At 35.1% G+C, this 22,436-nt stretch overlaps 1 protein-coding gene across 1 annotated transcript in view; it reads left to right on the forward strand.

Moving 5' to 3' along the window:
* Positions 1-22,436, forward strand: part of LOC139498620 (prolyl 4-hydroxylase subunit alpha-1-like) — a 55,338-nt gene that overhangs the window by 32,239 nt on the left and 663 nt on the right. The window contains exons 6-12 of the mRNA XM_071287097.1: positions 859-1,023; positions 3,865-3,935; positions 5,405-5,519; positions 8,363-8,413; positions 8,704-8,790; positions 16,036-16,104; positions 21,522-21,618. Coding sequence (XP_071143198.1) covers positions 859-1,023; positions 3,865-3,935; positions 5,405-5,519; positions 8,363-8,413; positions 8,704-8,790; positions 16,036-16,104; positions 21,522-21,618 — 655 coding nt within the window. The remainder of the gene's footprint in view (positions 1-858; positions 1,024-3,864; positions 3,936-5,404; positions 5,520-8,362; positions 8,414-8,703; positions 8,791-16,035; positions 16,105-21,521; positions 21,619-22,436) is intronic.

Below are 22,436 nucleotides of genomic sequence, written 5' to 3' on the forward strand. Positions count from 1 at the left end.
AAGCCAGACGCGCGTTTCGTCTAAATAAGACTCATCGGTGACGCTCATATCAAAATATTTATCAAGTCAAACAAATACGAAGTTGAAGAGCATTAAGGATCCATAATTCCAAAACGTTGTGCCAAATACGGCTAAGGTTATCTATTCCTGGAATAAGAAAATCCTTAGTTTTTCGAAAAATTCAAAGTTTTGTAAATAGGAAATTTATAAAAATGACCACATAATTGATATTCTTGTCAACACCGAAGTGCTGACTACTGGGCTGGTGATACCCTCGGGGACGAAACGTCTACCAGCAGTGGCATCGACCCAGTGGTGTAAATAGTTATCAAAGGTACCAGGATTATAATTAAGTACGCCAGACGCGCGTTTCGTCTTCATAGGACTCATCAGTGACGCTCATATCAAAATATTTATCAAGCCAAACAAGTACGAAGTTGAAGAGCATTGATGATCCAAAATTCCAAAAAGTTGTGCCAAAGACGGCTAAGATAATCTTTTCCTGGAATAAGAAAATCCTTAGTTTTTCGAAAAATTCAAAGTTTTGTAAACAGGAAATTTATAAAAAAAAAATGACCACATAATATTTGATATTCAAGATTTGAAATACAGAAAAAATATGCAATGAGTGATCGAACAACAAACTGTTATTTCACGGTTTAACAATGCAGAAAAATAGTCCGTTCTACTCCGATGGATTTAAGGAATAACAATACTGTAACAGATATTTACGGATATTCCAGCAAATCCAATTGACGGCGACAACTCTCCAACTATTGTATTGTTATTCCGAGTCTAGTGCATAACAAAAAAGAAATAATAGCTATGGGAAGTTTAATGCATTTATTTTCTTTGCAGTCTACTCAAGAATCATCGCATTTGCATTGTTATTATAGCAACACAAGGATACCTTATTTCAAAGCCAAAGCAGAAGAAATGAATAAAGATCCTAAAATATTTGTTTTCCATGACGTTATTTATGAACACGAAATTATTTTGTTAAAGAGAGAAGCCTCTAAAACGGTAAGAGCTAGCTAAATATAACTAGAGAGTTCGAGGTGCTTGTATCGCTTCAACTGGCTTAGATTGATACAATACAATTTCTTATTCCGATAGTGTCAGACATAAAGGGAAAACAAGTTGAATATCATCATTCAAGGGCTGTAATTCTTATAAATGATCAGCATAAGGGTCACTAAGTTATAGAAATATGATCAACGTATTCTCCTTTCGAACGGCAGTATGACTTTTCCAAAGTAGACCTCTTTTTTTTTGCTATGCGGGATTAATAAATTGTAGGCATATATAAATAATGAATGGGAACTTAAATCTGATGCATTATGCAAAAACAGTATAGCAACGCCATCTGCATGTTATAAACATATGATACAATTACTGAGCATGTTTTTTCCCAAACGTGAAACTGTAATATATTGGGAAGGATGCATTTCAACTAAATTTAAAAAAAAAATTATTTTGACAACCCCTATTTAAAATCATCGATTGTTTCCTTTAAATTATGTTAATATACAGCAAAAATATAGGCCGTATGGTGACCTATGTTAACTTCTGTGTCATAAGGCCTCCTGTGAAGAGCTGTCTCATTGGCAATCATATAACATCTTCTTTTTTTATATAAAACAATGTCGTTATTACGACATACATTTTTTTTTCTCTCAAATCCGTATACCTGTAATTTAGAAAATTAAAATATACTATTCTATTCAATACAAATTGTCCTTTTTTTTTATTTTTATTTTTTATTGAAATCTGTACATTTGTTAGTAATGAAAAAAATCGAATACCGGTACCTTATCTCGGCCTCGTTAATGTTAACAATAGATCATGTAAATATATATGTGTTAGTATTTGTTAGTTCATTTTACAAAAAAATGAAAATTGAAATAGTTTTGTTGTGTAACTATTTCCTAGTATGAACAATTTTTCTTTATCTATATTTGTAAATAAAATATTTAGCCATTTAAAGTTAGAACCAAACAATTTTCTTATCCATGTACATTTTAAAGCTATTACAAATGGATGAATATTTATCATCTTTAAACCACCATTCGTATAATCCATGTGTAACACTTCTTTTTTAACTCAATGAACTGGTGAAATCCACAAAAAATAATAAATAGCATCATTAATCATCTCAGCATTTGGGTTTTGGTAATGTTAAAAGAGATGATTTAGTATAGGAATAATAAGAGTTTTAACCACAGATATTTTACCAATAACTGTTAAGTTTCTTTTAGACCATGTATTAATCAAAGTTTTTATCTGAAGATATCTATCAGTATAATTTAAGTTTAAAATTTTACCAAGATCAATATCAAAGTTTATCCCTAACAGCCTAAAAGAAGTTGACCCCCGTGATAAATTTCTGTTCTGGCATAACATTTCTCTACTGTATTTTTTACTTCCAATCCATACTACTTGAGTTTTTGTAAAGTTTATCCTTAGTCCAGATAGTTTCGCATACCAATCTAGCTCAAATAAATCAGTAAGGTGTCATCTGCAAACTGAAATAGCTTATGTTCAACTTGAGAAATTTCTTTACCCTGTATTTTCGTATAACCTCTAACTTTTATTGCCGAAATCTCTGCACATAATATGAAAAGGTACGGTGATAGTGAATCCCCCTGACTACAGCTTCTTCCAATACCAAAGAACTCTGATAAATTTCCACCCTGAATGACTGCAGAGCTAATATTATTTTATAGTACTTTTATCCAATTGATTATTGAATTCCTTAAACTGAAAAAGTCAGAACTGCTAAAAGAAAATCGCAGGTTACTGTATCAAAAGATTTCTCAAAGTCTATCAAAGTAATAAACCAGGTATATCTTTTTATTCAGTATACTGCAAAATATCATATATGAGTCGGATATTATCTCCCATATAACGCCCACTTATAAAGCCAGTTTGATCTAAATTGATAAGTTTATCTAAAACTTTTTTTAAATCTATTTGCGATCATCCCTGACCCAATTTCATAAAATGTATTTAATAATGAAATGGGGCGCCAGTTCTTCAGAAAATGCCGTGGCTTGTTATCCTTTGGCAAACATGTGATAATGCCTTGTTTTTGAGTGACTGATAATGATCCAATGTGAAATCCATAATTTAGAGATTCTACAATAAAATATTTTCAATCTTTCCAAAAAAATTTGAAAAACTAAGACGAAAAAACGTCAGATCCAGAAGATTTATTATTTTTCATTTTATGTAATGTTAAACCTGCCATAGCTATAGTTATCTCCCCTTCTAAATATTTTTTTTCATCCTCTGTCAATTTTTCAAAATGAAATTTTTTTAAATCATTTTCTTACTGCTCAATTTTACAGCCATTTAAACTACAATCCCTATTTTTATATAGTGTTTCATAAAATACTTTTGTTTCTTTTAAAATATCATATTGCTTTGTTATGATTCTTCCATACTCTGTTTTGACTTTTGGTATTATTTTACTAGTAAATTTTTTTAACTCACGACCACAAAAATATTTAGTTGGCTTTTCTCCTTCTTCAATCCATTTTATCCTTGGACGTATTAATTTACCCTTCGTCTTTTCTTTCCTTATATCTCCCAGTTCTTGTTTTTTATCTTTAAATTGATTTATTAGTTCTTCCTTAAAATTTGCTTCTAATGAATCAATTTCCCTTTGTAAATTAAGAACTTTATTATTTTTTTTCTTTTTTCTTAAAACTTGCGTATGACATTGTCTTTCCTCTGATTTCCATCAATAAAGTCTCAAGAAATAATTGCTTGTTTATAATAAAAAAAATTGTCCTTTTTAACAAGTACAGAGAACTCGGTTTGATAAAACAAGTTCACTATTCTATACAAATGTAATTTTAGTTTGAACGTTCTGGATTGCAACAATATGGGAAAAGACTAGATAATTCAGACGACATTCGTCTGAGCTACAAGTAAGTATTCCTAAGTGGTATACATGTCTGCAAGTTTAATAACTTAACAACTGTTTATTATAGTTTTGCAATTAAAGGTATATGATACACTAGCAAGAGCGAGAACAAATCAACCCAAATGTAACATTTATCAACGTTTCTAATTATCATGTGTAACCCCAAATGGTGAAGTTGAAATCATCCCTTTGTAAATTTAAAAGACGCCATCACAAGTAAGTTGGCCGTTATGGAGTAACCGTTTCACAGATGATATCAAATATGTTCCTTGTGACGAAACTACAATCCCCTTCCCCTTTTCAAGAATGTGACTTACCAAATTATACTGCTTACCGGGCATGTGATAACATGAACACGACGTGTGCCACATGTGGAGCAGGGTCTGCTAACCATTCCGGAGCATCTGAGATCACAACCAGTTTTTGGTGGAGTTCGTATTGCTTAGTCTTTAATTTTCTACGTTGTGTTTTGTGTACTATTATTTGTCTGTTTGTCTTTTTATTTGTTAGCCAGTTTATTTCCTATTTATGAGTTTGACTGTCCCTCTGGTATCTTTCGCCCCTCTTTTAATTTGTGAACAATTACCTTTTGTCAACAAATCAAATTTTTTAAAATTCAAAACAGATCTGGGTTGCATTAAAACTACATCGTGTTGTGAATTGGTGCCAAACAGGGAAAATGTGATCAGTTATAAAAAGCATAAGGAACCCTCTGATTTATTATTATTTTCAATCGACTGTATACTGATTCAATGTTATGTGGATATTGCAGGGAACATTTAACTGCTATTTTAATATAACTAAAACAAAAGTCAATATATTTGTAAAACATAGAAGTGAACAATACATTTTCTAAAATTTGATTGATAAGTTATCTTACAATTTACATAAGAGTCCATAAAGGTTTGACCAAAATCTTGATTAAAACAAATATAAAATGATAGATTGGCGGCGCGACAACGAATTGGTGACGTTTTGAAACTTGTGGAAATGTATTCTATAAGGTATAATTCTTTGCACACTATGGGACTCTATGATTTTAAGAATGGCCAAAATTTACTTAATAATGATTATAAAGAATAAGAGAAAATGTGTCCTTCATTTACAAGCAAGACAAAAAGTGTAGTGTATTATGAACCGTCTATCTGTATCCTAATTAAAAACAAAAATACGGACTTATAAGACATGTACAAAGCATAATATTATCTGTCTGTAAAGTTCACATAATGGAGCATTATAAAAACAAAGAAACAATAGAATATACTTTTATCTAGATTAACAGCTTTTTGTTACGTTGTTCGTGCTTTTAATTTGCTTAATACAACTAATATTTTGGCTTCAGACAGGTGCATCATATTAAATAAATATAATTTAATGCATGAGGAAAATGTAAAAGATTACAGTTATACTCAAGTTCTTCTACTAACCAAATATATTTAATTTAACACTGCGCACTTGATTACGAATTATTAGTGGATGGGTTTGGTCGACAGATTCAACTACAAGAAGAGTTGATCACCGCATTCAACTTCTAACAGGGTTAGACACAACAGAGAGATCTTTATTAAGCAGTTCCGAACCATATCAGGTGAGTTTTAATCAAATAAGACAGATAATAAGGTTGTATTTTAGAAATCATCAACATATATTGATACGAAACATCAGCACTAGAAATACGTAGTCATCAGCACTAGAAATACGTAGGTCGTAGGGAATTGAAGTCGTCATAATTGTTACCCCTGACATCCATTCACAAATTTGAGGTTCACGGTCCCCTTGATTTTGGCACTTTTGACGAAATAATCTCGGAAATTGTAATAGTAAATAATGGACAACAGTTGCAACCTTAAAATAATAACAGAAAGTTACGACCTCATAAGACATATAATTCTCCAAGAAGATTCCGGACATTTCAAATTGAATTGAAGAATCTCTCTATCAGTCTACCAGACATCAAATATTGCTTTAATGACTCATGTAATTGTTGATCACTAAAACGACAACTTAAATATGTACATGTATATCAACAAAGTCTAAATTCCCCATATTGAGATAACGTTTCAGATTAGAACGTTAGAACGTTTTATAGCAATTGTAAATGATACAGAAAAGTAAATGGAATCTTTTTTTACATAATTCGGCAAATTTTCCATATTTTGACGGAAAACCTTTACCGAAATAAATACTTCAGAAGATCCCCAAAATAAAGGAACATAACTTAGACACTACAAGTCTCAATGATTTAGAGTCTTCAATTTCTATTTGTTTTAATTCATTTGTTTTTAAATCCGTTTTCTTGTAACATTTTATACGTATGTAAACTTTGATGTGCAACATCTCATGAGTGAAAAATCTTTGATATCATGAATGTCTCATAATGGTGATTAATCGTTTGTCTTTTAAAAGTCTTGTAAATATAACTTTCTACATTTATTTTCGTTTCTAGGACAGCAATTTATTTATTTCCTCACTTCCGAACGTGATGCATACTTTTTTGAAAAAAGAGTTACTAGAATACATGTAGTTAAACATAAGTTTCAAGACAAACAATAATTAGTCCGTAAATCAAGATGATAATATAGTGTGGATTAAGAGAATCATATTTATTCACAAAAGTAACATAAAAGTAAGTGTTGATAGTATGTACCATGATGTTAATGCAACAAAACGCATTTTTAACTGTTAAAATTTTCATAGAAATATGAATAAGACTACAATTATATTAATACATAAGGCCACACCAATTTGATTCCTTGTTCGACGGACCCGCCCGCACCTATTTTTTTCAAAACAGAATTTTATTATTTTTTTTATATTTCCGCTTCCCGCATCCGGAAATGTAATCATGTCCATTTCCCGCACCGTTTTTTTTTTGTGTAAATATTATAAAAAGAGCAAAAAATTGGTTACTTTCCCCCTTACTTATATTCTCTATTAAAAAATGTTCGTTTTTAGAATAAAGTACAAAGAACTTCTGAAGGATTTGCCTTCAACTGCAATTATATTGTATGCTGGCGAAACAAAACTATCCTTAGCCGCTGCAAGTTTATGCACCTGTCCTGATTGATTCAGGGGCCTGTCGTTTAGCAGTTATCGTTTGTTGATGTTGTTCATTGGTATTTTCCCGTTTGGATATACATGATATATAAATTAGATCGTTGGTTTTCCTCTTCGAATTGTGTACGCTAATAATTTTGGGGTCCTTTATAGCCTGCTGTTTGGTCTGTATCAAAGCCCTGTGTAAAAGGCCGTACTTTGACCTGTGTTTATCATTGTCAGGTTGAGAACAACCCTCCCTCAGACAAAGGGTCATTTTACTGATGTAGAAAAGAAAATAGAAATACCAAGGATTTGTATAGTTCTTCTATACAAAACCTTTTAAACTTAGAATGTTGTACTCAAAAAGAGGAGACTTACATCATATTTTAAACAACTTTTCTAAAAGAGGTCCACTTATTTTGAATAATATTAAACTGTTAAAGTAAATGTGTTAACATGGTTTTAAAGTCCAGGAATATTACAAAATTCTTAGACATGTTTTGACCATTTAATACCAGATAGATATATAGTTCTTTGAGAAAATATGAGCCTTTTGTACAAACAAATATATTATAACTTATATTGATCCCTCATAAAACATGTAAAAGGGATATTTATAACATTAAGGGGTTGTCCCCAAACTGATTATGACTTGGAAGGAGTATTGTCTCATTGTCGGTCACACATACATAACCCAGATTTAATTATTTCTTGGTGAACAGGGAAAAAATACTTCAGAAATTAAAGAAATGTCAAAGTACAAGTGATAAATCAAGCTTTAATATTGTCAAAACCTACTATTTTATGTTTACAAAAAAAAAATATATAATCGCTCGCCTTTACTTTTCAAGCTTCGCCTCAAAAATTTGCAAATTAAATATTTTTTATTAAAATTTTCAAATCGCTCGCTCGCCCCAAATTTTGGAGTCCAAAAATCCGTAGAACAAGAAATTAAATTGGTGTGGCCTACTTTAGATATTCAGATATTGCTGTGACCAACCCTCAAAGGTTGTTATATCACGAATAAAAATGAGTTTACAGATGTCACGAACCAAAACTTAATGATGAATGTTAAATGATCTACATCAAACGGAATTTTTGTTTTGGTGAACAAAATCTATCTTTTTGGGGTTATCAAAATCTAGGATTTTAGGTTTAAATGTCGTTTCTAGATAAGTAGATTAAGCCGGCTTCTTGATACAAGCTTGTACATTTGACTTTTATACTGTAAATGTAAGTTAAGATCGAAAGACTTGGAAATAGCCTTTAAGTTCAGGGAAAATCGGTCCTCCCTCTGTACTGTCATATACTTTTAAATATATAATACAGTTTGGTAGTCATCTCGATATGTACTGTTAATTACGGTCCACATAAAACTATTATTTATCTCAGGTTGTCAACTATGGAATAGGTGGATTCTTCAATGTGCACAGAGACAATTTGGTGAGTTATTCAAAAGAACATGAAATTACTGTTCCAATGTAACTTTTACGACTGAGAGTGTCGTACGCGTCTTTCTAGTATTTGTAGAACAATTAATTTTTTTATGACAATGATATTTACTCCTTGAGACAACATAAACTATTTTCTTAGGTCTGGTGCATTAATTAACTATGGAGCTCAGCCATATCTGGATTTATGAATACACAATTAAAAGAATAACTGAGAATTGAATGTCAACGTGTAAAGCGATTAATGTATAATTTAAGTATGGAAACTCGTAAACGTTTCAGTACAATCCCATATGGGGTCCACCGCAGGACGAAGATCTTGAAATTGTTAGAGGATCCGGAGATAGAATTGCAACATGGATATTTTATGTAAGTAGCACATAGCATTTATCAACTCTCTGTTAATTCAGGATTTCACAGAATAAAATTGTGAATACACTTTCAACAATCATTTGGCATTGCCCAAACATGAGCTTTTCTCAGATTGGCTTTGGCGTCTTTAAACTAAATTCGTTAGAGGTGTACTTAATAATGTTTAGTCTTAGAGAACATTGTTCGATTATCTCATCCACAATGTTAACGAATACATGCAATTAAAACAGAGCGACATAGACTACAAAATTAAGAAAACAATAAGTGGTGAGCATATTTGCCGCTGCACAGTAAAATCGAACAAATCAATCATTTAGTAGATTGATGGGTTGTACAGTTTTACTTTTTTAAGTTTTTAAGTTATAAGTTATAAAAGGTAAAATTACAAATATACCGAACCCCTAGGAGAATCCAAAACGGAAATCCGTAATCAAATGGCAAAATCAAAAGCCCAAACACATCAAACGAATAGATAACAACCGGGTTTTTTTTTGGAAACGGAGGAGTAAACCACATGTTCAACTTTGTACATTTGTGTTGATTGTATCAAGTTTTTTGTATTGACTGAGTGCACTGAAATAAAACTATAACAAACTTTTATACAAGGAAGATGTTTGATATTTGTCGGAAAATGCCTAAACCAAGTCAGGAATATGAGTTATTATGCAATCGTCCCGTTAATTTTTGTTCTATACTATTAGATACACAGTTTCATATTATAAGATCATTTGAACAAGGCTAATGAACTATTAGAGCGCTGGACTTTGCAAATCATCCTGTTTCAATCTCTGTACAAATACAATTTATATTTTGAGACTGTATCTATATAAATGGTTCATACAATTGTTTCAAATGAAATAGTTTGGGTTTTTAAATAAAAATCAGACGTACAGCGTAAAAATTCCGCGTATCTTTATTCTAGAAAGCGTCAGGAATAAAAACTAATATACGGAAGTACATTATCAATGTCACAAACAAGGAAATATACGATATCATCTGTGAAACGGTTATTCCATAACGGTTAACCAACTCGTGATTGCGTCCTTAAAATTTACGATGAGATGATTTCAACTTCACCATTTGGAACTCTTGGTTTAATAGTTTCCTTGTAAGTAGCTCTTTTGAGGAAATCATGATAGGAATTAGCCCGGGAATATCGTATTAATTGGGAGATATATACTCCGTATGCAGGTACTACTGGAATGTTGCTACATAGAGATGGAAAGTTTACAATTGTGAAGCTGAAATCATCTCTTTCGTCGTAAAGCTTTGTTTTCAACCGACCCTCATTGACAATTTTTAGATGTAGTTCAAGATATGAAGCAGACAACTGTATCAGTTACGTCCTTTATATCTAGTTCGATGGGATAGATACATTCAACATATTTACCAAATTTTAATTATTTAGTGAGAGAACATCATCTGTATAGCGAAAAGTAAAGTTAAAGGATATTGCTAACTTCTTATCTTCCTTCCTAAGAAGTATGTATTCAGCCTCATAATGATAAAGAAACAAGTCGGCAAGAAGAGGGGTATAATTTGTTCCCATTGGAATACCAACAGTCTGTTGAAAAACAAGTCCTCCAAACATACCAATATGTTGTCAATCAAGAATCAAGCATTTTGATAATGTCAGTTTCAGAAAATGTTTTGTTTGAATCAGAGTGATTCTTAACAAGGTAGGATTTATTCCTCCCAACTTGGAAGGCCCGGCAATATACCGTTGTGTGTAAGGACTTTTATGTAGTTTAGTTATCCAATACAGAGATGGAAGATCCAGTTCTTCATCTGTGGTTGAAATTCCAAAGGAACATTGAACAGATCTATGATTATCCAGGATAATCCAGGATTACTCTTTGGTAAGTGTCGTTAGGGTTTCCAAGTGAATTGTCGATACGTAATTCATTTATCAAGCAGTTTATGTAATGAGATTTACACACAAAAACTATGTTGTTTTGCGCTTTATCTGCGGGAACAACAAAATATTTGTCATGGAGGTAGGACAAGTGTTTTGCAACATTTGGGTCTTTAAAGATTGACGTATTGATAGACCCATTTAGTTTCTTAATTCTGATTCATATCCTTAATCCATTTGGAAAGAGTATCTACGTCTTCTTTCTCACGTTTAGCCCATTGCCTGGCATAATCTTCGATTGAATCCACCAGTATTTTGAAGTTATATTTCCAATTGATGGATTTTGGACCTTTGGATAACACATTTCGCAGGACGAACTTTGCCGTAAGGAGCTGGCGAGTGTTTCCGAAATAATGTAGGTTGTGTAACCCCGCCACACTATTTATGTATGTGCCTGTCCCAAGTCAGGAGTCTGTATATTCAGTGGTTGTCGTTTGTTTATGTATTACATATTTGTTTTTCGTTCATTTTTTTACGTAAATAAGGCCGTTAGTTTTCTCGTTTGAATTGTTTTACATTGTCTTATCGGGACCTTTTATAGCTGACTATGCGGTATGGGCTTTGCTCATTGTTGAAGGCCGTACGGTGACCTATAGTTGTTAATGTCTGTGTCATTTTGGTCTTTTGTGGATAGTTGTCTCATTGGCAATCATACCACATCTTCTTTTTTATATGTATACGTATTTTTTTCTTTAACAGCAACTATGAACCACAGCAATTATCAAATGGGCCTAACTCCCAAAAATCATTCCAGTGGGGCCTTCCCCAGTTATACCCTTTCATTTGAGCCATGTCCGGTGGCGAACTTTGCCGTACAGAGCTGGCGAGTTTTACCGAAATAATGTAGGTTATATACGTATTTTTATTTCTCAACAGCAACTATAAAACACAACAATTCCCAAATGGGCCTTACTCCCAAAAAAAATCATTTCAGTGGGACCTTACCCCAGTTATACCCTTTCACTTAAGCCATGTCCGGTGGCGAACTTTGCCGTACGAAGCTGGCGAGTCTTACCGAAATAATGTAGGTTATATACCTATTTTAACAGCAACTATGAACCCCAGCAATTCCCAAAATGCGCCTAACCCCCAAATAATTATTTCAGTTAGGCCTTCCCCCCAGTTTATACCCTTTTATTTGAACCATGTTCGGTAGCAAACTTTGCCGTATGGAGCTGACGAGTATTACCGAAATAATGTAGGTTGTATACGTATTCTTTTTTCTTAACAGCAACTATGAACCAAAGCAACTCTCAAATGGTCCTTACTCCCAAAAATTCATTTTTGTGGGGTCTTCCCCTAGTTATACCCTTTCATTTGAGCCATGACTGGGGGCGAACTTTGCCGTATAGAGCTGCCGAGTCTTATCAAAATAATGTAGGTTATATACGTATTATTTTTTTTCTCAACAGCAACTATGAACCACAGCAATGCCCAAATGGGCCTAACTCCCACAAACTTATTTCAGTGTGGCTTTCCCCTAGATACACCCTTTCATTTGAGCCATCGTCGGTGGCGAACTTTGCCATACGGAGCTAGCGAGTCGTATCGAAATAATGTAGGTTGTATACGTATTTTGTTTTCTTAACCTCAACTATAAACCACAGCTATTCCCAAATGGGCCTAACTCCCAAAAAAATCATTTCAGTGGGGAGTTTTCCTAGTTATATCCTTTCATTTGAGCTATGTTCGGTGGCGAACTTTGCCGTACGGAACTCGCGAGTCTTACCGAAATAATGTAGGTTGTATACCTTTTTTTTCTTAACAGCAACTATGAACCACAGCAATTACCAAATGGGCTTTACTCCCAAAAAATCATTTCAGTTGGGCCTTCCCCCAGTTATATCCTTTCATTTGAGCCATGTCCGTTGTCGAACTTTGCTGTACGGAACTGGCGAGTTTCACCGAAATAATAAAGGTTATATACGTATTTTTTTTTCTTAACAGCAACTATGAACCACGGCAATTCCCAAATGGCCCTAACTCCCAAAAAATCATTTCATTGAGACCATTCTCAAGTTATACCCTTTCATTTGAGCCATGTCCGGCGGCGAACTTTGCCGTATGGAGCTGGTGAGTCTTACCGAAATAATGTAGGTTGTATACGTATGTTTTTTCTTAACAGCAACTATGAACCACAGCAATTCCCAAATGGGCCTAACTCCCATAAAATCATTTCAGTCAAGCCTTCCCGTAGTTATGCCTTTCATTTGAGCCATGTTCGGTGGCGAACTTTGCCGTAAGAAGCTGGCGAGTCTTACCGAAATAATATTGGTTGTATGTGTATTTTTTTTCTTAACTGCAACTATGAACCACAGCAATTCCCAAATGGGCCTAACTCTCATTAAATCAATTCAGTGGGGCCTTCCCCTAGTTATGCACTTTCATTTGAGCCATATACGGTGGCGAACTTTACAGTACGGTGCTGGTGAGTCTTATCGAAATAATCTAGTTTGTATACGTATTTTTTTTCTTAACAGCAACTATGAACCACAGCAATTCCCAAATGGGCCTAACTCCCAAAAAATCATTTCAGTGGGGCCTTTTCCCAGTTATAACCTTTCATTTGAGCCGTGTCCGGTGGCGAACTTTGCCGTACGGAGCTGGCGAGTCTTACCGAAATAATGTTGGTTGTATACGTATTTTTTTTTCTTAACAGCAACTATGAACCACAACAATTCCAAAATAGGCCATAACTCCCAAAAAGTCATTTCAGTGGGGCCTTCTCTCAGTTATGTTCTTTCATTTGAGCCGTGTCCGGTGGCGAACTTTGCCGTACGGAGCTGGCGAATCTTTTCGAAACAATGTAGGTTGTATACGTATTAATTTTTCTTAACAGCAACTATGAACCACAGCAATTCCCGAATGGGCCAAATTCCCAAAAAATCATTTCAGTGGGGCCTTTTCCCAGTTATACCATTTCATTTGAACCATGTCCAGCGGCGAACTTTGCCGTACGGAGCTGGTGAGTCTAACCGAAATAAAGTAGGTTGTATACGTATTTTATTTTCTTAACAGCAACTATGAACCAAAGCAATTCCCAAATGGGCCTAACTTCCAAAATATCATTTCAGTGGGGCCTTTCCCCAGTTATACCCTTTCATTTGAGCCGTGTCCGGTAGCGAACTTTGCCGTACGGAGGTGGCGAGTCTTACCGAAATATTGTAGGTTGTATACGTATTTTTTTTTCTTAACAGCAACTATGAACCACAGCGATTCCCAAATGGCCATAACTCCCAAAAAATCATTTCATTGAGACCGTTCCCAAGTTCTACCCTTTCATTTGAGCTATGTCCGGCGGCGAACTTTGCAGTACGGTGCTGGTGAGTCCTACCGAAATAATGTACGTTGTATACGTATTTTTTTTTTTCTTAACAGCAACTATGAACCACAGCAATTCCCAAATGGGCCTAACTCCAAAAAACATTTTAGTGGAGCCTTTCCCCAGTTATACCCTTTCATTTGAGCCGTGTCCGGTAGCGAACTTTGCCGTACGGAGATGGCGAGTCTTACCGAAATATTGTAGGTTGTATACGTATTTTTTTTTCTTAACAGCAACTATGAACCACAGCGATTCCCAAATGGCCATAACTCCCAAAAAATCATTTCATTGAGACCGTTCCCAAGTTCTACCCTTTCATTTGAGCTATGTCCGGCGGCGAACTTTGCAGTACGGTGCTGGTGAGTCCTACCGAAATAATGTACGTTGTATACGTATTTTTTTTTCTTAACAGCAACTATGAACCACAGCAATTCCCAAATGGGCCTAACTCCCAAAAAACATTTTAGTGGAGCCTTTCCCCAGTTAAACCCTTTCATTTGAGCCGTGTCCGGTAGCGAACTTTGCCGTACGGAGATGGCGAGTCTTTCCGAAATATTGTAGGTTGTATACGTAATTTTTTTTCTTAACAGCAACCATGAACCACAGCAATTCCCAAATGGGCCTAACTCCAAAAAAATCATTTCAGTGGGGCCTTTCCCCGGTTATACCTTTTCATTTGAGCCATGTCCGGCGGCAAACTTTGCCGTACGGAGCTGGTGAGTCTTACCGAAATAATAAAGGTTGTATACGTATTTTTTTTATTAACAGCAACTATGAACCACAGCAATTCCCAAATGGGCTTAACTCCCAAAAAACATTTTAATGGAGCCTTCCCCCAGTTATACCCTTTCATTTGAGCCATGTCCGGTGATAAACTTTGCCATAAGGAGCTAGCGAGTCTTACCAAAATAATGAAGGTAGTATACGGTTTTTTTCTTAACAGCAACTATGAACCACAGCAACTCCCAAATGGGCGTAACTCCCATATAATCAATTCAGTGGGGTTTTCCGTTAGTTATGGCTTTCATTTGAGCCATATACGGTGGCCGTACGGATCTGGTGAGTCTTACCGAAATATTGTAGGTTGTATACGTATTTTTTTTTCTTAACAGCAACTATGAACCACAGCAATACCCAAATGGGCTTAAATCCCATAAAATCAATTCAGTGGGGCCTTCCCCCAATTATACCCTTTCCTTTGAGACATGTCCGGTGGCGAACTTTGCAGTACGGTGCTGGCGAGTCTTACCGAAATAATGTAGGTTGTATACGTATTTTTTTTCTTAACAGCAACTATGAACCACAGCTATTCCCAAATGGGCCTAACTCCCAAACAATCGTTTCAGTGGGGCCTTCCCCCAGTCATACCCTTTCATTTGAGCCATATCCGGTAGCAAAATTTGATGAAAAAAAAAGATGAAAAAAGAGAAAAAAGCTGTTCTTAAACTTTCCTTTGCCAACTGGTTTGAAAGGTTTGTGACTTGTTATATCCGAAATGATAGCTATACGTTTGTATTGGTTTGAATGAGGATTTGTAACAATGGTTTCCAAACTTAAATTGATTAGAGAATGAAGTTTTGAAAGAGGTAATGAATAAAATTTCGTGCGAATGTGATGAATACCTAACGGCTTTTGTATAAATGACAGCAAGTCATTAATAGAGACATCATGTAGAGTAGGTGAAATATAATGACGGTAATCATGACTGCGTCTACGTCGAGGAGTGGAGTTGAAAATATTCATTAAACGATTAAGGATACTCTTGAACAATTCGCTAACTCATTGAAAAGATATACCATAAAACAATTGGCTGACTCTTTAAAGAGTCATACACGTAAATTGGTTGACACTTTAAGAAGTTGTACCCTGAAACAATTGGAACACTCCTTAATGCGTTAAACAATTAAACGTCTATTTGCAACTGATTTTGGTGTCGCTTGTATCTTTTTCAAAAGCTTTACCTGTGATGATTGCCAGCTTTACCTAAACGTTTTTTAACTTTCAGATGGATGACGTAAGAGAAGGAGGAGCTACCATTTTTCCGGAACTAAACACAAGAATCCCTGTTGAAAAAGTACCATTTCATACCTTATATATTGTAGCAAGAAAAATATTTCGCACAGCCAGAACTACACAAAGAATGCTTCTGAAACAGACACAGTAAATTATATGTTTGAATTGAAACATTGACGGAAACTGAATACATACCACATTCGGTCTAGATCTTTATAATTGAGAAAAAAAATATAAGCATGTAAAATATTCCGATATTTTCTCTTGTACGAAGTATATAAAAGGCAACGCATTTCATAGATATAAGAAGATGGGGTATGAGTGCAAATGAGACAACTCTCCATCCAGGTCACAATTTGTAAAAGAAAACCCGTTTTAGGTCAAAGTACGGTCTCAACACGGAGCTTTGGCTCACACCGAACAGTAAGCTATAAAGGGCCTAATGTGTGTCAAGATTTAACGTTTAAGAAGGGTGATTTGAAAAGGGAGTTTAGGTAAGCAACCATTGTTGGTATATGGTTTATAGTTTCCATGATAGTTGACTATTCAATTTAAAAAAAAAATCCCGCATCGTTTTGAATTACGAGTTAATCGGTAGCAGAACGTTATGTGTTTGTTTAAAATACTAGCACTAAGTACATTGTACAATCGAAAGGATAGGAATAACCTTTAAGTTAATCATATCACATGAATAAGTATTCTCATTTTCGAGTGTGATTTCTTTATAATCAAACCAAACAATGATGTGTCAGCTAAATAGAAAACATTGAGGGACACGGTTTATTTCGAAGTTGTTTTGTCGAATTTTTTTAAAACGCGAAAATAATGCATAACAGAGTATCAGTCATTGCATGACAATTGAGAAATGATTTTAAATAATGTGATAAATATTTGCTTCTATTCTGGTAAAAGCGTCATATAAGAAAAATCTCTATAAAAATCTAGCAATCGCAGTGCAAAGGGGACATCGTAATTAAGTGGAGAGTTAGTAAACGTGGAAGAAAGAAAATATTTGCCTATAATGAGAATTTTTTCAATGTATTTGGTAAAAAATGTTTTGAAATGGATAAATATATATATAAAAAAAACCACCGCTATATCATCTCACTAGTTTTACACGACTTCGCCTTATCATCAACGAGATTGTGATGATTTTTTCTTATCAAGATAACCATTGATTATAGTCCGGCCGATTGGTGCAGATATAGAGCAGAATTGCTCACTTGATGAGGAAAGAATGAAAATTTGCATAGTAGTTTTTGGTTATATACCCTTTGATTTCAGCTATGAAACTTTGCATAGTAGTTTTTGGTTATATACCCTTTGATTTCAGCTATAGACCCACTCTGAAAAATCCAATATGGCTGCCATTTTCAAGATGGCGAAAAAAAGGTATAAATATCAAGATTGTCCTAAAGGTATTCTATATAATTTCGGGTAAATTAAAGTAATGATTCTTTAAAAATGGACTTCATGTTCTTGAATTTGTTATCATTTAATTTTAAAATATAAAAAAAAAAAGGTTATTTCTATAACACATACATTTTCAAATATGGCTGTATATACAAAAACAAATAGTGAAATTCAAAATGTGAATCAATATGTCACATGTTATTGTAATTGTTCTTTAAACGCTTTCAGTTTTAATGGTTAGAATGAAATAGGTTGAAACGAGTCGATTGAACTTTGATATAGGTCGGTTAAATGTGGTGGAGAAGAAGGTAACTCATCTGAACTTTGAGGCAGTGCCGAGGGCACCTTGTCTCATGTCTCTTCAATGCCACGTCTTACGTCACTTATCTGTTTGTCTTTTTCATTTTTAGCCATGGCGTTGTCAGTTTATTTTCGATTTATGAGTTTGACTGTACCTCTGGTATCTTTCGTCCCTCTTTTATCGCGTTTTCATCTGCCGTACCCACTACATCGTCAAATTATTCTATGCAATTAATAGGTGTACCTTTCTTTAGGCGGATTAGACGATTGCCATCATTTAAAATGGTTAAGGGGCAACTATTTCCTTTTCCAACTACGTGCGAAACCATTTCGCAACTATTCAGCGAGCATGGTCCTAAAATGCACTCCTGGTCAGCACTTTTATTAGTTTTAATGGTAACAGTCATTTTTGAGTTTGGCGGAACTGTGATAGTTCGTTTTATGCAAACTTGTTGAACTGAAATCTCGTTTCCACTGTTAACAAATGCCGCATTTATCACTTTATTGTTGATGGTAATTGTGGGAGTACTCAGGTTTATCACTGCGCTCAGTGTGTCTAAAATATCTAACCTAAGTATAACGTCGTCTGTTAACGGCTCTTTGCACACGTCCCATTGTATGTTTACTCTTTTAATGTGGAGAGTCGTTCTTTATAATCTTCCCAGTAACAAGCTGTTAACCCAAACCACATAGCGTTACGTTCTCCAAATCTCCATTTTCTGCCGGAATCAATTTCTTATTTACTAATGTTATTATTGCAGCAGTGTCCACAATCATGTTCATATTCTGGTCATGTATAGTACCTCGTACTGCTAAGCTCTTTCAAATGGTTCGTCTGATGACAATATCGGACGAGGCCGTGGACCTCTGTTCGATTTTGTAATGAGGTGATGTTTCATGGCCAATAGACTTTGGAATCGTGCGTTGACCTACTGGCCCGACCCTTTGCTGTTTAAATACTCGATTGTTGGGGTTGCACTTTGATTTGCTCCGTATCTGGTGAAGGTAACCGTTGTCTGAAATAACCGGGATTTTTTGGAGTTTGTCCATGGAGATGCTTACCGTTTAGGGTTAATCTTTAGGGACTATATGATATATAGCTTAGTGGGGGTGTTGCTGATCGATAGGCATTAAGCTTGAATGTATTTCTATTTGGCGATCTACCGCGATTGTATTGCTCAGGAGATCTTCCACGCGTATATTGATCAGGTTATCTTCAATGATTATTTGATTAGAAGAACAACCGAGGTTATATTGATCGGCCAATCCACGGTTATGCTGATTAGTTGAAAGCATAACATCAGCTAGTTTTGTGACAATTTGGGTGAGGTTAATATGCACCTCATTGCCCAAAGGACTTCTCATATTTCCTTTATCGGTCAGTGATACTGCGCCATCAGCAAAGTAGACTTGTCGATGGTCATAATTGACACTTTTTGATCCATATATCGCCATCTGGTTTTCTATTGAGGGTTTCAATTGTTTTAACGCCTTGTTGAATGTTTCTGAGTTCCTCTCTATTACATGCCTTGAAGAATCTTTGTCTGTACATCCTCGACGGAATGCTTCGGTTCCAATCTGGTTTTATCGTCTTTCTTGCTGAAGCGCTACTCGAAATGCATGTTTTTTGTAAAGCCTTGGAATCATCATCTGTGTTTACCTTGCGAGCGTACTAAAAGCCAACATCGGCCTGGCAATCTGGGGCCTACACACATTTTCCCTGTTTTCCCATTGTCATCTACCGGCAATTAGTTCAAATTGGTAAATGAACGCCACCCAAGTCAAAGATCCTTTTCAATTGAGTTTTTGCATTTTTGGGAGCTGTGGGCTTCGGCTTCGGTCCCTTGCACCAAGATGTTCTTGCCATCGGGTATATTCTCTCTCCACAGAGGAGTTTGATGAAGAAGAGGTGTTGCCACACTATTTTGGTTTCCTATGACCTTTCCTGGATAGGTCAGTGGAGTTAGCTTGCTGTTATGGGAAGCCTGTTAGAGCTTCAGTAGCTGACGAGAATGTCATAATTGGAGTGATAAATGTGGGATTTGACATTGACTCGACGAAGATGATACCGTAAGTAGGCACTGCATTCAGCTTTGGAGAAACTTGATAGAATCCACTTGCAGCTAATTGTTTCTGTAATGGTGTGCTGCTATGAACCAAATATTATTGACTCATAGTAGATGGTAAGTGTGCGAGGAAGACACATAAGCCTTTTGCTGGTATCCTTGATTAGTACTAGAAGTTTATATTATGTTCTTAAATGGAGATTGTTGTTGAATAATTTTAACTGTCTCATGCAGGGCCAAAGGCCCTGACATAGGACTTTTGTTTTCAGGTGGAGACACCTTCAACAGAGTTTGCGCGGTTGATGGTTCATGCGAAGTACAATTGGGGAAAGACCCAAGGCATGGATTGTGTTGTGTACTTTTGGTAAACTTGTGTTTTACTGGCTAAGGTTAAATTTTGGCTTAAATGATGTGTCCTTTGCCGGAATTTTAACTTCTTTATTTCAAATGTCCAGTAATTCATTCACAACAGATGCCAGTTGTTGGAAGGTACCCTGCTGATCAAATGAATTTTAAATTGAACTGTGTCTCCTTCCTCAGTTGTTGTCAGCTTGTCCATTCGTCTCACCACAACATTGAATATCTTATTGGTCTTACCACCAATTCTGCCAAGCAATTAGTACTAGCCTTGTGGTCTATCCTGTCTTCAGACTGCTGAAGTTGCTTAGATATTTCTCTCATCTGTTCATTATTAATATTCATTGCCTCTTTCTGTATAGCTTGTAACGTAATGAGACCAACACATATTTTATCAATTCACGCTTCGCTCTGTTTTATATTGCGGTAAATCTCAGCTGGTTTTTTTAGCATTATGATTTCTATCTGCTAAAAATTCTTAGTACAATTGTTTAATAGTCATTTCTGAGATGCCCTCTATAAAAGCGTCTCCAGCTGTTGGTTTCTCCATATCCCCAAGTGATTCAGTTTCTGCTACAATGTTCTTGTCCTTGTTGTCCTCAATTCCTGCCATTTCACTGATGTGTGTTTAAATGATTCTCAATTCACAGTTTAATATCTCAAATGGCAAAATATTGCGACCCAACGCGGCCATTTTGAAAATAGCCACCATTTTGTATTTCATAGATAGATCAAAACAAAATCTTGCTAAGTACAAAAATATTTGAAATATGTTGATTTTTGTGCTTCCAGCATCAAATCCACTGTGGTTTGTGCAATACTGGAAAATATTTTAGAACGGACGGCAGCCATCTTGAAATAAGCTGCCATATTGAATTTTGAGGGTGGTACATAGCTAATATTACTCAGTACACAAAAATGTACCATCATGCAAAAATTGGTGCTTTCCTCATTATTTGAGCAATATTTTCACCGATCGGCCGGACTATTAACTTCGGCACGAAAACAATAAAGTTGCCAAAGATTTATAATCAACAATCACTGAATACATTTATTTGTTGTCGTTTATACTAAAGGGTTTCTTAATAAGTGTAAAAAAAGGTGCTTAAAAGACTTCTCGGGCCTATTCGAAGTTTTTGTCAGAAGTACCGTATATTTTGTTATTTTAATCTTTACAAAGAGTTAATTAAATTGGTCGTAAAAAATAGGGGGCCCGGACCGTTTAAGCTCAACATATTACTTTTTATTATTACTTCTAATTTCTTATTAAATTATATACCCTGCAAAGATTTAAAAAAAAAAAGAAGGTAAAACTATATAAAACTTATGTATTTTCATCAAGGGAGCTGCTGCATTTTGGTATAATCTTCTTCCAAATGGAGATATAGACCCACGATTAGAGCACGGAGGATGCCCAGTATTACTTGGATCTAAATGGAGTATGTATGATAGAAGGCATTTTTATTCTATAAATATAGTTCACGACTAGTATAGTGTAACATTTAATAACTAATGCACGGTTTCGTTCCCATGCACAAATACTTATCCCTGTTCGCTACCGTGTACAAGTAATTCATTGTGTTCACTCCCGTGTCGTGTATTTTGCTGTGTTCGCTCTAGTGTCCAATAACTACGCTCTGTTCGCTCCCGTGTCGTGTATTTCGCGGTGTTCGCTCTAGTGCACAATTACTACGCTCTGTTCGCTTCCGTGTATGATAACTTCAAGTGTGTTCGCCACTCGTGTTCAAGTACTATACTGTGTTTGCTCCCGTGTGCATGTTTTTCTTCACTATGTTTGCTCTCGTGTACATGTTTTTCTTCACTATGTTTGTTCACGTGTGCATGTTTTTTTTCACTATGTTTGCTCCCGTGTACATGTGTTTCTTCACTATGTTTGCTCCCGTGTACATGTTTTTCTTCACTATGTTTGCTCCCGTGTACATGTTTTTCTTCACTATGTTTGCTCCCGTGTGCATGGTTTTTTTCACTATGTTTGCTACCGTGTACATGTGTTTCTTCACTATTTTTGCTCCCGTGTAATGTTTTTCTTCACTATGTTTGCTCCCGTGTACATGTTTTTCTTCACTATGTTTGCTCCCGTGTACATGTTTTTCCTCACTATGTTTGCTCCCGTGTACATGTACTTATGATAACTGTATTCTCTGCTGTGTACATGTAAATCACTGTTTTTCTACCGTGTCCATGTTCTTTACTGTGTTTGCTACTTTATATATGTACATCACTATATTCGCTCCCA

The sequence above is a fragment of the Mytilus edulis genome, chromosome 12 (assembly GCF_963676685.1).
Source record: "Mytilus edulis chromosome 12, xbMytEdul2.2, whole genome shotgun sequence".
Classification (NCBI taxonomy): domain Eukaryota; kingdom Metazoa; phylum Mollusca; class Bivalvia; order Mytilida; family Mytilidae; genus Mytilus; species Mytilus edulis.